The sequence below is a fragment of the Pistacia vera genome, unplaced genomic scaffold (genome assembly GCF_008641045.1).
Source record: "Pistacia vera cultivar Batoury unplaced genomic scaffold, PisVer_v2 Contig1008, whole genome shotgun sequence".
In the NCBI taxonomy this organism is placed as follows: Eukaryota; Viridiplantae; Streptophyta; class Magnoliopsida; order Sapindales; family Anacardiaceae; genus Pistacia; species Pistacia vera.
This window is the reverse complement of record NW_022195037.1, coordinates 295641-314782: the sequence shown is the minus strand read 5'-3', so window position 1 is coordinate 314782 and position 19142 is coordinate 295641. Positions and strand designations below refer to the sequence as shown.

The 19142-nt window shown below is 35.7% G+C and overlaps 2 protein-coding genes across 2 annotated transcripts; both read left to right on the top strand.

Annotated features, from left to right (window-relative positions):
- The first annotated feature begins 2033 nt into the window (after window positions 1-2033).
- On the top strand, window positions 2034-4829 carry LOC116145960 ((3S,6E)-nerolidol synthase 1-like). The gene is made up of 7 exons (XM_031431410.1): window positions 2034-2246; window positions 2344-2608; window positions 2718-2958; window positions 3186-3404; window positions 3490-3628; window positions 3726-3974; window positions 4278-4829. The coding sequence occupies exons 1-7, from the start codon at window positions 2034-2036 to the stop codon at window positions 4581-4583; spliced, it is 1632 nt and encodes a 543-aa protein (XP_031287270.1). The 3' UTR covers window positions 4584-4829.
- An 886-nt stretch (window positions 4830-5715) lies between these two features.
- LOC116146456 (probable LRR receptor-like serine/threonine-protein kinase At1g53430) lies at window positions 5716-14187 on the top strand. Its single transcript, XM_031431889.1, has 7 exons — window positions 5716-5869; window positions 5975-6100; window positions 6209-6324; window positions 6487-6697; window positions 7428-7653; window positions 7804-7954; window positions 13784-14187. Exons 4-7 carry the CDS (start codon window positions 6664-6666, stop codon window positions 14009-14011), a joined length of 639 nt encoding a protein of 212 aa, XP_031287749.1. The 5' UTR covers window positions 5716-5869; window positions 5975-6100; window positions 6209-6324; window positions 6487-6663; the 3' UTR covers window positions 14012-14187.
- Window positions 14188-19142: the final 4955 nt, after the last annotated feature.

The following is a 19142-nucleotide window of genomic DNA, read 5'->3' as shown; positions in this document are numbered from 1 at the left end:
GTCGGAAGTAAGTACAATAGATATATTCCTAAAAAATTTCAAATTCTATTGTAAGTTGATCTCATAAAGTTTTAGTATGTCCCTTCTACTTGTACCTCTACTAACAGGGCTATATGCTGGACAAAAAATATTTTTAATCATTTCAACAAAATAAGGATGTTCAGATAAAGAAAGAGGAGAGTCCGTAGTAACTATGCATCTTGCTATTGCCTCTCGTGCTTTGAATGCATTGTATTGCCAAGTTGAGAGAGTTAAGGATTGTGGATTAAAATTAAGTTGAGTTTGAATTTGCTTACCAACTGTGATTGAAGTTGAACCAGACAGTCCGGGATGTATATATTGGGGGTGCTTCTTTTCCAGGTGTCGTCGCATCGTCGAAGTCTCATGCTCAATGCTGATAACAGTTGCACAAAAATTACATACCCCGCACATTTCTTCCCCCTTCCCATTTAACTTTGCCCGTTTTGATTTGGTAAAGTATTTTCATACCCCAGACATGGCCTTCTTTGACGGTCTTGGCATGCTCGTGGTGTCGTAGCTCGTTTGTGTTTGGATGCACACAGTCCCAGTCGTTTCCGGTTGTGGAATTGCTACCTTTGGAAAGGGTGAAAATAGATTGAACCCTTCCATTTCTTCGGTGGATGGAACATAGTACTCATTTGGGGATAATACTCCAAATGCATAATTTCAGGAATCCATGATGAATTTATAATAAAATAAATAAAATGGAAGAAATTTAATAACATAAATAATAATATGAATAATAGATGAAACTAAAAAATGAAAGAAATTGAATAGTATAAATAATAATATGAATAATAAATGACTAAATATAAATATAAATTGAAGAGAGTTTGAGAATTGGAGTAGAGAGAATGGGAGATTGAGAGTTGTAAGGAAAATGGAGGGAAATGGGGTTATTTATAATTTAGGTTTGGCCGTTTGGGGGGCAAGTGAAAGATAAAAAAAATTCCCCTACCCCCCCTGATTGACCGTTGAGCCAAGGGTCGGATGACTATATATATATTATTTTAGCCCCTATATTTATTGTCAATTTAATAAAAACTGGGGGGGTGGTGTTTGATATTTGCCAGGGGTGTAAAAAAAAAGGTGGGGGTTTGGGACCGGTCCCCAGCCCAGGCCCTAGAGGAGGGACCAACCCAAGGACCAGTCCCTCCTTTTGGGCCCAGGTCCAGGTTTGGGTCCGGGCCCTTTAAGACCAGTCCTCCCAAGGACCGGTCTTGGGTCCGGGTTTTTAGACAGTCCCACTGGGCCTTGAACCAAATTCCCACCTCTAGTTTTTCACCTATCCTTTAAGAATTGATTTCTTTATTCTGCTGATTGATATCCCTCTGAATCAGACTTCTGCTACTCCTCGTGGAAAACTCAAAAAGTCTACAAGATCCAGACGTCGACTTATGAACAAAGAAGGGGAGTCGTTTTGAATTTGGTGCAATGTGGAATGTGGGATTTTTGTCTCAGGGGGAGTATTTTTTGACTGACAACTGATCATCCCGAGGGGGAGTAATTTCTTTTGTTGTCTTAACTGCGCTTTGTTGAATAACTTTATTTTTTTTATTTGGTTTATGTGTTTGGCTATGATGTTTTTGACGTATCGTTTAAGAATTGTCTTGATTTGTTCTTTTGTATATCAGTGTAATCTTAATATTAATCTTGGATGCGATATGTTTTAAATAGTGTTTAAGAATCAAATTATGTTTTGTTCATAAGTTTGACAAAACACGAGATTATAAGTGTTGTTTGTCAACTTATGAAATATATGTACACATTATTATTGATGATGTAAGCACTTTCAATTGTTAAGCACAATTTTATTTTTCTTTAATCGTCAAATAAAGCAACAAAAACATGTTTCAGGTTGCTCATATACTTTGTAGCTCAACGTGCATAACATGGTCATTTGTAGTGTAATGGAGACGAATCCTATAAATTTGGATCACTTTTTCTTTCATATCCTCGAATATATTTCAATAGCTCAAGAAATATTTTGGTAAATAATAAAATATAAATCAATGGCTTTCTCTTCCCCAGCTTTTTCTTCTGTTTCCTCCTTTATTTCAATTGTCCCAGAAAAGTTTTCAGGAACAGGCAAGCCAAACCTTCTTGTACGTGGCTGTTTGTCAACCAATTATGAAAAACAAAGCGTTTCCCTTGACAACGATACTGATTTCAGGTCTAACCTCTTGAAACACTTGAAGTATCCAATCGGACACCCCAGCTTCGCCGTAAGTACATCTTTCTTGTTTTATTTTATTTTATTTTTTTGCCAAACCTTTAAGCTGTCACCAAAATTTAAAGCTGAATTATTATTTTTTCTTATAGGAAGACATTCATGTCGAACATGCGCGAAAACTGAAGGCATTTAAGCATATGCTAAGCAGAGTAAGAAAAGATAGTTTTGAAGGATTGGCCATTATTGATGCTGTTCAACGCCTAGGAATTGATTACCACTTCCAGGAGGAGATTCAACAAATTATACGCAGGCAATATGTGATATCTGCCACTTACCCTTTTCAACATCATTATCTTCAGGAGATTCCTCTTCGCTTTCGACTGTTGAGACAAGAAGGTTATAATGTGCCTACCGGTGTGTACAATTTTTTTTTTTTTTTTTTTGGGTTAACAAATACTCTTTACTAATTTTATTTTTTAGTTTGGCACTTGCTAATTTACTTTGTTTGGGTGTGATTATGCAGATATGTTTAACAAATTTATTAACAAGGACGGAAAGTTTAAACAGAGAGTAAGGGAAGACATCAATTCATTGATGGGTCTGTATGAAGCATCACAGCTTTGTATAGGAGGAGAAGATGTGCTTGATGAAGCTCGGCAATTTAGTTCCAAGCTTCTCAATCAATCGATGAGTCATCTTGACCCTTACCAAGCTAAGGTTGTTAGAAATACATTGTTGTATCCCTATCACAGAAGCTCGGCAAGGTTCACGGCAAAAAAATTTTTTCTTAGCAATTTCCAAGGTGAAAATGAATGGATACATGTTTTTCAAGAACTAGCGAAAATGGATTTCAATTTGGTCCAATCCTTGCACCAAAGGGAAATTGTTCAAATATCTAAGTAAGTTTGATCTTGTTACTTGATTAATTATGCGTTACCATCTCAGATTTTACCACTCCAATTAATATGCATATAAACATGTGACATATTAGATGGTGGAAAGACCTCGGTTTGGCTAAGAAGTTGGAGTTTGCAAGAGAACAGCCGCTTAAATGGTATATTTGGTCCATGGCCTGCCTCACGGATGCAAACTTGTCGTGGCAAAGAATTGAGCTTACAAAACCCATATCCTTCATCTACATTATTGATGATATTTTTGATGTTTATGGGACACTTGATGAACTCACTATTTTTACAGAAATTGTTAACAGGTATGTATTTATCAATAGATTGTAATTAATATTCTTTCTTAATTACTTATCCCAATAATTTGATTTGCAAAACCAATGCTTGTAGATGGGATCATGCGGCTATTGATCAACTGCCAGACTACATGAAGATATGTTTTAAGGTTCTTGATGATATCACTAATGAAATCAGCTACAAGGTGTACAAGGAGCATGGCTTTAACCCTGTGCACTCACTAAGGAAAGCGGTGCGTATAAACAAATACCAAACTACCTAATTTATGCTTTTAGTTTTTGAGAAAATTTAATGCTCTAATAGTTGCAAGATAATGTTGATTGCTACAGTGGTCCAGTTTGTGCAACGCATTTCTTGTTGAAGCAAAATGGTTTGCTTCTGAGAACATGCCTAAGGCTGAAGAATACTTGAAAAATGGGATTATTAGTTCAGGGGTACACGTGGTACTCGTGCATATTTTCTTTCTTCTGGGTCAGAATGTAACAAAGGAAACTGTTGAACTTATTGACAATAATCCCGGAATAATATCATCCACCGCAACAATTCTTCGGCTTTGGGACGACTTGGGAAGTGCCAAGGTAACTTCGCAATGGAAAAGTCTAGATACTTCAGTACTACTGTACTAGTCAATTTGCTGAATGGCAACCATAAAATATTAGAACATAATTAACAAACAAATAAAAATGCATTAATTGTACCTGACAATGACAAGTATTCGACCACGCTAAAGTGCCTGACACTATTATTGTCTATCACAGAAGTAGAGACGTTCATGATACGACAACTACATTAATAGATTTCATTCTAATAAGCGAATGATGTCCACTCGTTTTAAGCATTTGATAGAAGAATTATTAAAGTGTTAATTACATGAACTGCAGGATGAGAATCAGGAAGGTAAAGATGGATCATACGTTCATTACTACATGAAGGAACACCAAGGGTCAATTGTACAAGCTGCTGAAGAACATGCTATGAGTAAGATTTCAGATGCATGGAAGTGCCTAAATAAAGAATGCCTCTCCCCGAACCCGTTTCCAGCTTCTTTCACAAGGGCGTCTCTTAATCTTGCAAGAATGGTTCCTTTGATGTACAGTTATGATGACAAGCAACGCCTTCCAAGCCTCGAGGAGTACATTAAGTCCCTTCTCTTCGAAAATGAAGAACCTACTCGAGGAGTTTATTAGTTCTTGTTTTTGAGAGATTTTTTTTCTAGAGTAAACCAAGGAAAGAACATAACGTACGTTGTTTACAGGGTAATATGTAATCAAATTATCAGATGGGTTACTTAAATTTCACCCATGAGATTTGATAAAAATGAATATGCCCTTTAAATCAATAGAAATATGGGTAAATTAATGAATGAACATGATTTGATAAACTGAAGAGGCTACCAGATCTACCCCTGTGAAACTAAATTCCTTTTGGTTTCAAGAATACACAATATGCTCCTTGAATGATGGTTGCACTGTTAAGATAGAATTTAATTTTGTACGATAAAATAGTAACCAAAATGAGCTGGAAAAATTTAAAATAAAACCCTATTACAGAATATTAACATCTATTACAAATTAAAAAAAAAAATCATTTTATCTCTTCATTAAATCCATTTAATTTAATTAACTTTAAAGAACCAATTCTAATAATGTGATAAAGTAAATTATAATGCTTAGTATATATTTTATTTTAAATATCATTTCAAGAGTTTTTTTAATTAAATTAAATCAAACAAAGCAAAATATCTCGAGATCTTTCTACGTCAACATCAAAGATAACTAGTGATTATAAGTGATGGACCAAATCACTACGAATCATTTCAAATATCCTCCCATCTTAACAAGCTGATTATCTAGGTTACTGTACCTAAAAGGATTTAGACATAAAAACAAGGAAATAAGGAGACGTATGATCATATGATATTTTATTATAGAGNTCTTAACTTCTATCTTTCTCCAGCCAGAGATTGCAATCGCAGAATAAAAGCATATCTTTCAGTGAGGGCTAAATGTTGACCACTTGTTGATCTCCGCCTACGACTACATGCGATAGCTACCAGTCGGCTGCTCCCGAAATAGAAAGGAAAGCTAATTTTGAGTTTGTAGAACTCTTTTTCCTATATAAATAGAGTCACACACGACTGTGACCGCTCGTCATGAATCGCCTCCATCGTCCTACAGTACTTGCAAAAAAAGAACATGAACATTCGCTTTCTAAGTGAAAATTCTTCCCATCTTCAAATCCAACGCCGGTTTTGGGTACATTGATCCCTTCGTCTCGTTACGAGGGTTGCTAGCGAGCGAGTCTGTCCGGCTTAAAGGAAGGGGTCCAGATAAGATATGGACTGAAAATTTCACTGCTAATGTAAAAAATGATCATCTACTTGAAATCCACTTATTCTGGGCTGGCAAAGGATCTATTTACAACTACCCTTTTCTTAATGGGCCTCTCATATCAGCTATCTCTGTTACTCCAAGTAAAAACTTCACATTTGCCTTTCCGTTAATTTTATTCATATTCCCAGTTTATTACTAGGTTTAAAAGATGGTTCTTTTTTCAATCTACCACTGTATATATTCAGACTTCAAAGTCGTAGGATTATCTAAAGTGGAGATAATAGGGATTGTTATCGCTGCGGTATCAGCTTTATTACTTTTATTGGCTTTCATGTGGACAATGATATGGCTAAGAGACAGAGAGTTGCGCGGTAAGACTATATAAAATAAATCCTAATAACTCTCATCGAAGAATTTTAACTGATGAAGACCAGTGTGGACAATTTTAAGTTATTCCTTTCGAAATTTTCTCTGTATAGTGGCCAACATTGAGATCCGAGGCAAGTTTTACAGCCTTAAACAAGTGAAAGATGCTACTGGGAATTTCACAAGCAAGAACGAGATTGGCAAGGGGCAGTTCGGGATGGTATACAAGGTATATGTCGTTAATTTTTGTGGAGGGATGAACTGCTTATCCTTAGGTATTAAAAATTGTGACTTAACCAATTGGCCCATATCATGGAAACATATCAACAATTGTGAAAATATATATTAATTATAAATATTTTAAGCATTACTAATCTTTTGTTTGATATAGGCTGAACTGCCGGATAAGAATATTGTAGCTGTGAAAAAGCTTTCGAAGACGTTAAAGTTTAAACTCATAGGAACTGAAGTGTATGCCTTTAAACAAAAAAACTTGAGACATGAGAATATTGTGGAACTATTGGCTATCTCTTCTAGAGATGATCTAAATTTGATAATCTACGAATAAATGGAAAGAGGGTCGCTGGAACAAGTCTTGTTTGGTAAGTTTCTTTTCATCATTTATTTGGGTAACAGTGCTCCTTCAGTCATTTTAATTTATCTTTTTAGTGCTATATATTATCATGATTGTATCTTACATAACAGGATGGTGTTTACTTTTTCTAGGAGTCAAATTGAAATCTGATATCTTCTTAATTGAATTACTTTCGCCCTTGATTGAATTACTTCTCTAATAATTCATACTTAATTATGTTATATATATATGAAGTTTACCTCCATAAAAGGGAAGAGCCAAGTGAAAGACTTTGAAGATTCAGAGATTTTTGCTAGTAATTAAAATAAAGTAGAGTATAGAAATAGAAATTTCTATTAATATTAGAAAGTTAATTGATTCCCTAAGTCGGCTTCTATAACAAAGCAACTTGATTGGCTGAATTAGTTGGTCACTGCTTTAATAAATACCTGGCCGCTGATGTGTTTTCTTCAGCTAACACACACTGTGCAATGCTTTTGTATGCTTAACGCTGTTACTTTAACTAACAGTAAGTTCAGCAGGCTGAGAGGCTTGATATTCTAGATCTTCACCCATACAAATATGACATACACATGTTTGAACTGTAACGTGGTGTGCGTCAAATATTATGTGAAACTTCACTAGTATGATTGGGAATTAGGGATAAAAATCAAACAATATCTATTTATTCTCATTTTCATAGCTCAATTTAATTATTTTTGGTCAATTAACAAGATACATAAATGTTCTAAGCGCAGACTCAAAATCTGAGGTACAGCTTGATTGGCAGACAAGAGTTAAGATCTGCCTTGGAGTAGCCAAAGGTCTGCAGTGTATACATGAAGATGGGTATCTTCACAGAAATGTTAAAGCCAGTAATATTTTGCTGGATGAAAATCTTAATGCTAAGGTATCAGACTTAGGACTGGCAAAGCTTTATAATGAAGAAGATCCGTTTTGGTTCCTCAAAGAAATAGGGACAAGGTAAGTAAAGATTAAGTATTTAACTTCATTATTATTTTTTTAATCCAATCTAAGCATTATTTGTCATTTCCTTTTGAATTGAATACAAAAGCTGTCTCTACAATTTATACGTGCTCTCGTTCAAGCCTATTTAGTCACTTATTGTTTCAGAGTAAACACAGCACCTGAGTCTGCAACAGGGCAAGCAGATACAAATAAAGCCGATGTTTATAGTTACGGCATTCTTTTGCTTGAAATAGTCAGTGGGAAAAGTAATTCAAAACATGAACAAAACCAAGAGACTACTTTTCTTTTAAATACGGTAAGGGAATATTTAATAAGCTTTTGCTCTCTTAAATTTTGGTGATATATGTCATACATATATCATTGTTTGTTTGAAGAATTGGATTTTCAATTCATTGATTTTACATTGAGAGTTACAGACTTTATATAGGGAGTATCTGATCTCCAAAATCTCCTAATTATGTCAATTGCGGATCACACAATATTCTATCTGACATAATTAAGAGATTACATAATCTCTAGAATATTCTGAGATTGTATACCTAACATAACTAAAAGATTACATAATATTTAGCTGATTACAAAAGATCCACACAATATTATGAAAATCTTAACACTCCCCCTCAAGTTGGTGCATAGATATCACACATGCCCAACTTGTCTAACACTTGTGAGAAAATACGCTTGGAGACAGCCTTGGTAAGAATATCGGTCAATTGATCCTCTGATCGAATCTTGGGCAGTTCAATAATCTTTTCATCCAGTTTTTCTTTGATAAAAAATCTATCTACTTCAACGTGCTTCGTACGATCATGTTGAACTGGATTGTGAGCAATGTCACATGCTGCTTTATTGTCACAATATAACTGGATTGGTTGATTAGGTTGATAACCCAAATCTTGTAGTAGAAATCTTAGCCACAAAGCTTCACAAATCTCAAATGCCATTCCCCTAAATTTTGCTTCAGCGCTCGAGCGTGCCACAACATTCTGTTTCTTACTTCTCCACGTGACTAGATTACCTCCTACAAAAGTGAAATAACCAGAAGTAGATCGTCTGTCATCCACTACTCCAGCCCAATCAGCATCAGTATATGCATACACATTTTGGTAGTCCTTATTTTTAGAAAATAAGATTCCTTTTCCAGGAGCATGTTTTAAATATCTCATGATACGCATAACTGCATTCATATGCTGCTCTCCAGGATTATGCATGAACTGACTGACTATACTCAATGCATAAGCAAGATCTGGCATGGTGTGAGACAAATACATCAATCTTCCCACAAGTCTTTGGTATCTCCCTTTGTCAACTGGTACTTGATCAGTCTCGACTCCTAATTTCAAGCCTTCTTTGATTGGTGTATCAGTTGGTTGACATGCTGATATACCAGTTTCCTGCAGCACATATAAGGCATACTTTCTTTGTGATAGAAATATACCTCTGTTAGATCGTGACACTTCAATTCCAAGAAAATATTTCAAAGAACCTAGGTCCTTCATCTCGAATTCTTCTGATAAGTACTTTTGCAGAGCCTTCTTTTCTTCTGGGTCATTTCCTGTAACCACCATATCATCCACATATACAATAAGTGCAGTAATCTTTCCTTGCTATTTTTTTAAGGAATAATGTGTGATCTGAATTGCTCTGATGGTAGCCAAAAAACTTCATAGCTTTGGTAAACCTCCAAAACCATGCCCTCGGAGATTGTTTTAACCCATACAGTGACTTCTTTAACTTACATACCTTTTGGCTATGTTTCCCTGATAAAATACACCCTAGTGGAGGATCCATGTAGATTTCTTCAGACAATTCTCCATGTAGAAAAGCATTCTTCACATCGAACTGCTATAATGGCCAATCCAGGTTTGCTGCCAAAGATAACAAGACACGTACTGTGTTGATTTTAGCCACGGGTGCAAATGTCTCTGTATAATCTATCCCATGAGTTTGAGTGTACCCTTTTTCTACTAGTCTTGCTTTAAATCATTCAATCATACCGTCAGCTTTATACTTCACAGTGTAAACCCATTGACATCCAACAGTCTTCTTTCCTGGTAGACGATCAACAAGTTCCCAAGCCTCATTCTTCTGTAGTGATTTCATCTCTTCATCCATTGCAGCTTTCCATTTTGGATCACATAAGGCTTCCTGCACATTGTTAGGAATAGAGACAGTAGATAATTGATTCACAAATGACAAATTTGATTCTAACAGACGATGGTTAGACACATAATGACTCATGGGATATTTGACCTTACTAGATGGCTCAGGTTAATATGTTGGTTTAGGAATCCCTCTAGTACTCCTTGGTGGTAACTGTTTCCTAATTAGTTTAGGTTCTATTGGTTCAGACTCTAAATCAAGAACATTTGTAGTGAATGATGGTTGTGATATACCAGGAATGAGAGATTCAGACTGAGATGAAGTTTTTTCGGATAGAGATACCACCTCAACATTTTCATCCACTTCATCTTCTTGTTGATCAACAGGTCTAGTGTCTGACTCCTAGTCTCTCACATCTTGAACAACATAGTCAAGAGTCTGAATTTCTTCCGGATAATACTCCCCCTGAAGTTCAGACTTAGAAGAAAAATATATCAACTCTTCATGAAACACAACATCCATGGTTACAAATAGTTGTTGAGTTGGAGGATGATAACAACGATAACCCTTTTGATGAACACCATACCCAACGAAAACACATTTCAATGCTCGAGGAGACAACTTGTTGCGTTGATGTTTGTGGAGGTGTACAAAAGCAACACAACCAAAAACATGAGGTGGTAAGTTTGCAACCATTTGAGCATTCACTATTTTACCAAGAGCTTGAAACGAAGTTTGGAACTCAATTGAGGTAGAAGGTATTCGATTGATTATGTAAGCAGCAGAAGTGAGTGTTTCTCCCCAAAAAGACAATGGCATATGAGCTTCTATTAAGGAAGCACAAACAACCTCCAATAAATGCCGATTTTTGCGCTCAGCAACACCATTTTGTTGGGGTGTGTTAGGGCAAGTAGTTTGATGAATAATGCCATGTGTCATCAAGTATTGCTGAAGGTCTTTACTTCAATATTCTCCTCTATTGTCACTTCGTAGAACCTGAACTTGAGAATTATACTGTGTACGAACCATTTGGTGAAATCTTTGGAATACCACATTGACCTCCCCTTTAGATTTCATCAAACAAACCCAAGTCATCCTTGTATAGTCATTAATAAAAGTAACAAACCATCGTGATCCACTTAAAGTATTAACTTGGGAGGGCCCCCAGACATCGGAGTGAATAAGCATAAAGGGATTTGCACTTTTATTCAATTTAATTGGATAAGAAACTCAATGACTCTTTGAAAGTTCACAAACATCACAGCGGAAACAACTAACATCACTTTGCTTAAACAAACTTGGAAACAATTTCTTCAAGTAACCAAATGAAGCATGTCCAAGACGCCGATGCCATAACCAGATGGAGGATTTCTGCCTATCTTCTTCCGAGCCACTGATTGTAAAAGCTTGTTGTACCATGGTAGAATTTTTTTTCTCTAAATCCAAGTAATACAACTTCCCTCATCTAATACCATAACCAATCATTTGTTTTGTCTGAATGCTCTTAAACACACAAAAGTTAGGCCAAAAAATCACCACACAAGATAAAGTTTTGGTTATTTGTGAGATTGACAACAAGTTGTAATTTAAAGAAGGAACAACTAGAACTGAATCTAAGTTTAAAGTATTTAGGAAGGTTACTGATCCTTCTCCAATGACTTGAGTGGACTCACCATTGGCAGTAGACACAAATTTCTGTGAGGATGGTTTTAGGTGTAAAATATGCATAGAATCAAATGTCATGTGATCAGTAGCACCAGAATCAATTATCCATGCACTATTAGAAACAGATGTACACATATGTAAAGACTTACCATCATTTCCAATAGTTGCTACAAATGAGGAGCACTGATCAGCATCTTCTTTCTTTTCCACAACAGCAGCAATAGAGTTTTTCTTGGAATTCTTCTTCCTTTGATCATAACTGTGATCCCACCAGTACGGATATCCAACCAGTTGAAAACATTGGTTTTTGGTATGACCAGATTTGTTGCAGTGGATGCACTTCTTGTCTATATTGTTTATTTTGCTGGATTTTGCATGCTGACTTCTATTTTGGGCTACCATTGCTGAAGTCTCAATATTTCCTGATTCTCCTTTCAAGGTAGTTTGACGGATTGCCTCTCGTTGGACTTCTGAGTAACTTTCTTCCAAATTTGGAATAGGTTTTTTTCGTAGAATTTCTCCACGAATTTGTTCGAACTCTCCATCCAAACCTGCAAGAAAAATGTGAACTCGCAATTGCTCGATAGATTTCTGATATGCTATTATGTCATCGGGATCCTTCATAACCACTGTATTTCGGTGGTTTAATTCTTGAAATATTTCTGTCAATTCTCCGTAATAGACAGAGAGTGGCCTTCCATTTTGTTTAGCAGTAAAGGCTTTCTGGTGCAAGGAGAAGACAAGTAACTCATCGCTTCCATCATAGAAAGCTTTGGATAGAGCACTCTAGATTTCGCGAGTAGTGGATAAGCGAAGATAACGCTTCATAATTTCAGGAGACATGGACATCAACAACCATCGTTTGACTTTCTGGTTTTCAGCATACCATTTTTCGTACCCCTCGTCGAATTCCTTTGGTGGTGGTTCCTTTCCACGAATATAGGAAAGTTTTTCTCTCTCCGCAATATGCATTTCCATAAGTTGAGACCACACATCATAGTTTGATTCTGTAAGAGTAATTCCTGCATTGAAAGCTCCATCGGGTTGAATAATAATAGGTTTTGATCCTGATGATTCAGACATTGTTGACCTTTTTTTGACTTTGACTTTGATTTTGACTCTTTTTTTTTTTTAATATTACTTAAGAGAAAAAAAATAAATAAAGAAAATAAAGGAAAAATAAGAACAAGTTAAAACAAACTCTCGGACAAACACAACAGGCAAGTCACGTTGGCGTCAGGATAGCAGATCGACGAAAGGACGACGGCAGGTTGGGCAACTTGCTCCCTTCTCGGCTCAACGATGGCGACGGCAGCGTGACTACGTCTCTTGGTGATTGGTTATGGCATGGTTTGGTTTTTTGATATGGTTTCTTGGATTTGATTGTTTTGTGGTTGGATTTGAAGGTAGGAGTATGGGAATGTGGGTTTGAGTTTTGATTTGCTTGTGTTGATTTGGGTGATGTGGGTTGTTTAGTGGCTAGATTTGATGGCTACAATTCTTTTTTTGAGAGTTGTTTGGCGTTGGTTTCTTGGCAGCAACTGGGCAATTTGATGGTTGAATAGAATGGAATTGTTTGGATGAAGATTGGCAGCAAAATGGTGTTGACTTAGTTTGGAGCTTTGGATTTTTCAAGGTATGGTTTTGGCAACAGCGAAAGCTGGTGGAGTTTTGGATTTTTCTAGGTATTTTGGTTGTCGGCAGTGGCCAAAGTTGGTGATTGAGTTGTTGGATTTGGTAATTTGATATGGTGAATTGGTTGGATGGCTTGGAGAGTTAGCTGGAGTTGATTTCAAATTGGGATAACTTGGTGGTATGGAAATGGTAGTGATGTATTTGGCAGGTTTGGTTGTTGGGTTGGTTTGGTTGCAGTCGTTTTCTCCTTTTTGGATTGACGATGCAGGGATGATTACTCACCGGTGATTTTTCCGATGGCTGCTCTACAATGAGAATTTTTTTTTAGAGGTCAGAGAGTGGCTCTGATACCATATTTGTTTGAAGAATTGGATTTTCAATTCATTGATTTTACATTGAGAGTTACAGACTTTATATAGGGAGTATCCGATCTCCTAAATCTCCTAATTATGTCAATTGCGGATCACACAATATTCTATTTGACATAATTAGGAGATTACATAATCTCTAGAATATTCTGAGATCGTATACCTAACATAACTAAAAGATTACATAATATTTAGCTGATTACCAAAGATCCACACAATATTATGAAAATCTTAACAATCATTAGGATACCGATATACAAATGGTAATATTTAAAATTAGAGACATACTATTATAATGAGCTCAAACAAATTCACTTGTGCATCTAAGGGGTAACATAGTTTCTTGAATGCAGGCTCGTATCTGTCATAAGAGGAAAAGGCTTTTGGACTTGGTGGATCCAAAATTGCCCAATAATTGCCGAAAGCAAGCCCTTGAAATCTTGGATTTGGCAATGGAATGCATCAGTGATTCACATGATCTCAGGCCAACAATGTCAAATGTTGTGAATAAACTTACTGAGACTGAAAATCCAGTTAAAGAAATGATTCAGAAGGGTGATTCAGTAACTATAGAAGGATGAGGAGATGTTTGATAAAAAGAAGTGGTGCAGAAGCATCTTAAAAGTCTGTTAAAAGCCTGGGATGGGAAAGTTCGTTGCTTTGACAGAAAACGGAAGTTAACAGATGTGTGTGTTAGTTAATTAAGTGTGCTGCGTGTTCGTTATTAGTTAGTTAATGAAGTGCTGCGTTTTGGTTACATAACGTTGAAGAAGAAATGGAGAAGAAACGCAGCTGTTGTTCTAATGATTCTGATGCTTGTGAAGAATCAGAAAGTGTGTTTGTTTACCTAGCAGTTTGACACGGATTGCCAACGTGTACTTTGTTTAGTGTATAAACAGGAGGAAATTTAACTCCCCGAACCTCCCAAATTTGCATTTTAAAAAAATGATCTTGAAAATATTTTTCAATTTTTTTTTAATTTAGATTTACTGACGTGACACATTTATAATTCATTAAACATGTAAAACGGGTTAAAGTGAAAAGATTTAAACATATGTTGGTAATATATAATTAACAGAAGTTTATTTAAATTTTGAAAATTAAAAATGACCCCCACCTTCAAAATCGCTTAATTGAGCCAAATATCCAAAAAAGACCGTCGAACATTTTTTATTTCTCTACCATTTTCGGAGACAAAAGTGCCCTATTTTGGCAAATATTCGATCTTAAAACTTTCTTACACAAAATCATAGCTGATATTCAGAAAAAGGAGGAAAACCCAACCCCACTCCAAATCTCAAACTCCGGAGGTGGCGACAATTCAAAAGCTGTCGAAAAAGACACTCCGGTGGATCATCCGACGAGTCCAAAGGCAGAGGAGATAATGGCGACACAAGAATTTAAACTTTAATGTCTTGAGCGATCTGGTGTATTGCTTAAGCAATCTGGTATATCACTTACTGGATTGCTTAAGCGCTATAATGGATCGCTTAAGCGATATAATAGATCGCTTAAGCGATCTGGTATAAATAAGCCTGATTGATTAAGCTATCTTTTGCCATTTACGTGATTGCTTAAGCGATCTGCTGACATACACCAGACTTATAGCAAATCGCTTAAGCGATCTTCTGCTATTTATCTGATTGCTTAAGCGATCTGTTGCCATATGCTAGACTTATAGTAGATTGCTTAAGCGATCTTCTGCCATTTACCTGATCGCTTAAGTGATCTGTTGACATACACCAGACTTATAGCAAATCGCTTAAGTGATCTTCTATCATTTACCTGATCACTTAAGCGATCTGCTGCCATATACCAGGCTTATAGTAGACCGCTTAAGCGATCTTCTGCCATATATCTGATTGCTTAAGCGATCTATGATTTGCTGTATTATACCAGACATACTAGATTGCTTATGTGATACACCAAATCGCTTAAGTGATCTATCATATCCAGAACACATTTTTAATCATCTCCATCTACAATTGGTGCTACCACCTCCAATTACCCACAATGCAAGAAAATATTCAACAAATTTCACTCATTTCAACTTGCATTACATCAAACACAACCCAACAACCTAAGCAACTAAATTAAAATCATAACCCAAACCCAATCCATCATTAAATCTTTGTAAATCGAAATATAAAATGGAAAGTGGAGATACACATACGTGGTCGAAATGTTAGGAGGAAGAGGAAAAGGAGGATCTATGGCAGAGAAGATGTTAATGGCGAAGGAAGAAATAATGTTAATAGTGGGAAGAAGAAGATGTACAGGAAGAAGAAGATGTAGATGAAGAAGAAGAAATGCGTTAATGGCGGGAGGAAGAAGAAGAAGAAGAAGGTGTTTGGGTTTGTTTGCAAGAATTTCGGCTCTTCAGAGACATATTATAGTTTTTAAAAGTTATACAATACTTCATTAATCCTAATTAACCACTAATCATGTTTAATTAACCTTAATCAATAACAATGCTATTTACTTAACACTTTCAAATTAGATGGCCTTTTAATTAAATTTGAACTTGATTTGGCCTTTTAATAAAATGCCCCATATAAACCGATTGTAATTAGTTTGTGAAAGTAAGCTCATTTTACTAAAAATCTCAGTTTCCAGAAAATTCTCTGTTCTTCAAGTTCTGCATTTTCTCTCAAACTTTCTGTTTGTTTCTCTAGAAAGTGTTGCTTCTAGAATATTCTTTAGTCGATCCTAGGAATCTTTCACCTGAAGTCAACACTCCCTCTGCATGATTTGGTTTGATTTTAGTGGTTTATAGAGTGGACTGCCTTAGTCTTTCCGTTTGTTTTCCTTTCATCAATTTGGTCCAGGGAAGTTCAAAGAAAAAACTAATTAGGCCATAGATTTATTTTCATATATGAGACTTTGTTATAAGACCATTTGATGTTCAATTTATGTAAATTTGATAATCTACGACCCTCTTTCCATATATTCGTAGATTATCAAATTTAGATCATCTCTAGAAGAGATAGCCAATAGTTCCACAATATTCTTATCTCTCAAGTTTGTTTTTTTAAAGGCATACACTTCAGTTCCTATGAGTTTATACTTTAACGTCTTCTTCCTGTACATCTTCTTCTTCATCTACATATTCTTCCTGTACATCTTCTTCTTCCTCCTTCCTGTACATCTTCTTCTTCCCACCATTAACATTAACTTCTTCCTTCGCCATTAACATATTCTCTGCCATAGATCCTCCTTCTTCTCTTCCTCCTGACATTTCATCCATGTATGTGTATCTCCCTTTTCCATTTTATATTTCGATTTACAAATATTTAATAATGGATTGGGTTTGGGTTATGATTTTAATTTAGTTATTTAGGTTGTTGGGTTGTGTTTGATGTAATGCAAGTTGAAATGAGTGAAATTTGTTGAATATTTTCTTGCATTGTGGGTAATTGGAGGTGGTAACACCAATTGTAGGTGGAGATGATTAAAAATGTGTTCTAGATATGATGAATCACTTAAGCGATTTAGTATATCACTTAAGTAATCTAGTATGTCTGTATAATGCAGCAGATCATAGATCGCTTAAGCAATCAGATATATGGTAGAAGATCGCTTAAGCGGTCTACTATAAGCCTGGTATATGGCAACATATCGCTTAAGTGATCAGGTAAATGACAGAAGATCGCTTAAGCGATTTGCTATAAGCCTGGTGTATGTCAACAGATCACTTAAGCGATCAGGTAAATGGCAGAAGATCGCTTAAGCGATCTACTATAAGTCTAGTATATGGCAACAGATCGCTTAAGCGATCAGGTAAATAGCCAAAGATCGCTTAAGCGATTTGTTATAAGTCTGGTGCATGTCAGCAGATCGCTTAAGCAATCACGTAAATGACAAAAGATCGCTTAATCAATCAGACTTATTTATACCAGATCGCTCAAGACATTAAAGTTTAAATTCTTGTGTCGCCATCATCTCCTCTGCCTTTGGACTCGTCGGATGATCCACTGGAGCATTTTTTTCGACAGCTTTTGAATTCTCGCCACCTCCGGAGTCTAAGATTTGGAGTGGGGTTGGGTTTTCCTCATCTTTTTGAATATCAGTTATGATTTTGTGTAAGAAAGCTTTAAGATCGAATATTTGCCAAAATAGGGCACTTTTGTCACTGAAAATGGTAGAGAAATCAAAAGTGGTCGACTGTCTTTTTTGGATATTTGGCTCGATTAAGTGATTTTGAAGGTGGGAGTCGTTTTTAATTTTCAAAATTTAAATAAACTTCCATTAATTATGTATTACCAATATATGTTTAAATCTTTTCACTTTAACCCGTTTTACATGTTTAATGAATTATAAATGTGTAACGTCAGTTAATCTAAATTAAAAAAAATTGAAAAATATTTTCAAAGGTCATTTTTTTCAAATGCAAATTTGGGAGGTTCGGGCAATCCGTGTCAACATTATGTAACCAAAACGCAGCACTTCATTAACTAACTAATAACGAACACGCAGCACACTTAATTAACTAACACACACCTGTTAACTTCCGTTTTCTGTCAAAGCAACGAACTTTCCCATCCCAGGCTTTTAACAGACTTTTAAGATGCTTCTGCACCACTTCTTTTTATCAAACTTCTCCTCCTCCTTCTGCAGCTGCTGGCAATATTCTTTGAAACTCTTCCTGATAATGAGTGTTGTAATGGAGGAGAGGAAGGCTGTCATAAGCTCAAGTTTTTTTCGTCATTATTTCAACCTGATCTAATTAAAATCAAGATCAAACTGAGCTCGATTAATTAAAGCCCTGAACACCTGATCTGTCAGCGTCTGAATCATAGCATCTGTCGCCATAACTTCCGTTCGAAGCTCATCTGTGAATTCATATTCAAATCTGAATTATTAAGTTTTGCTGTTTTAATTTTTAGTATTCATCAATAAAAGTCTAATTTATTTGAGGTATATGGATTAATGGCTTAAATAGACTTTTGAACTGTTTTTTGGGTAACATTTAATGGACAAACGAACAAAGAACTTACCTATAAATTTGAAAGGGATTTCAAAACAGCACATACCTTAAGTTTTCAAGAAAGAACGTGATAGAAAGAACGGAAGAGCTCCAAATACAGAAAAATGTTGACGGTCTTATTTCTTGCAAAGAGAAGATAGAAATGTTAACACGGAGAAGAACAGAGTATGGTTGTAAATGTTGAAAAATGGCTTTTAGCAAAATCACATGGGGTAGAAATGATAATGGAGAAAGGTTTAGGGACTTATATGTAATAGGCCAAAATGAGTTAGTTTGTCCCACATTGAAAAGGAATGAAAAGTGGGAAACTTTTGGGGCCTATATATAAGGACCTAAATCAATGTTAATTGTATCCCAAGTTGTAATTCCATTATACTTCTTTTGTTTAGGGTTCTTTCTTTAAGGACCCTTTAGTTTGTNGATGGTGGAATAACTTCTAGAGTGTACATCATGGAATAACTTTTAGTGTGTTATCATGGAATAACTTCAATTGTCATGACAATTCTTCTTCAGCCATCTTTACGTAACTTCAGTGTAACAGCCAGACGCCAGTGCATTTGTATTAGTTTAGTATTGTTTAAGTTAAAACAAAATAAAAAAAGGACAATAAATCTTAGTGATCTCTTGCTGGCTTGTACCTGGAGGGCCTTAAAATCAAGTGCAAACTGAGCTCAATTAATTTAAGGCCTGAACACCTTATCTGTCAGCGTCTTAATGTTAGCATC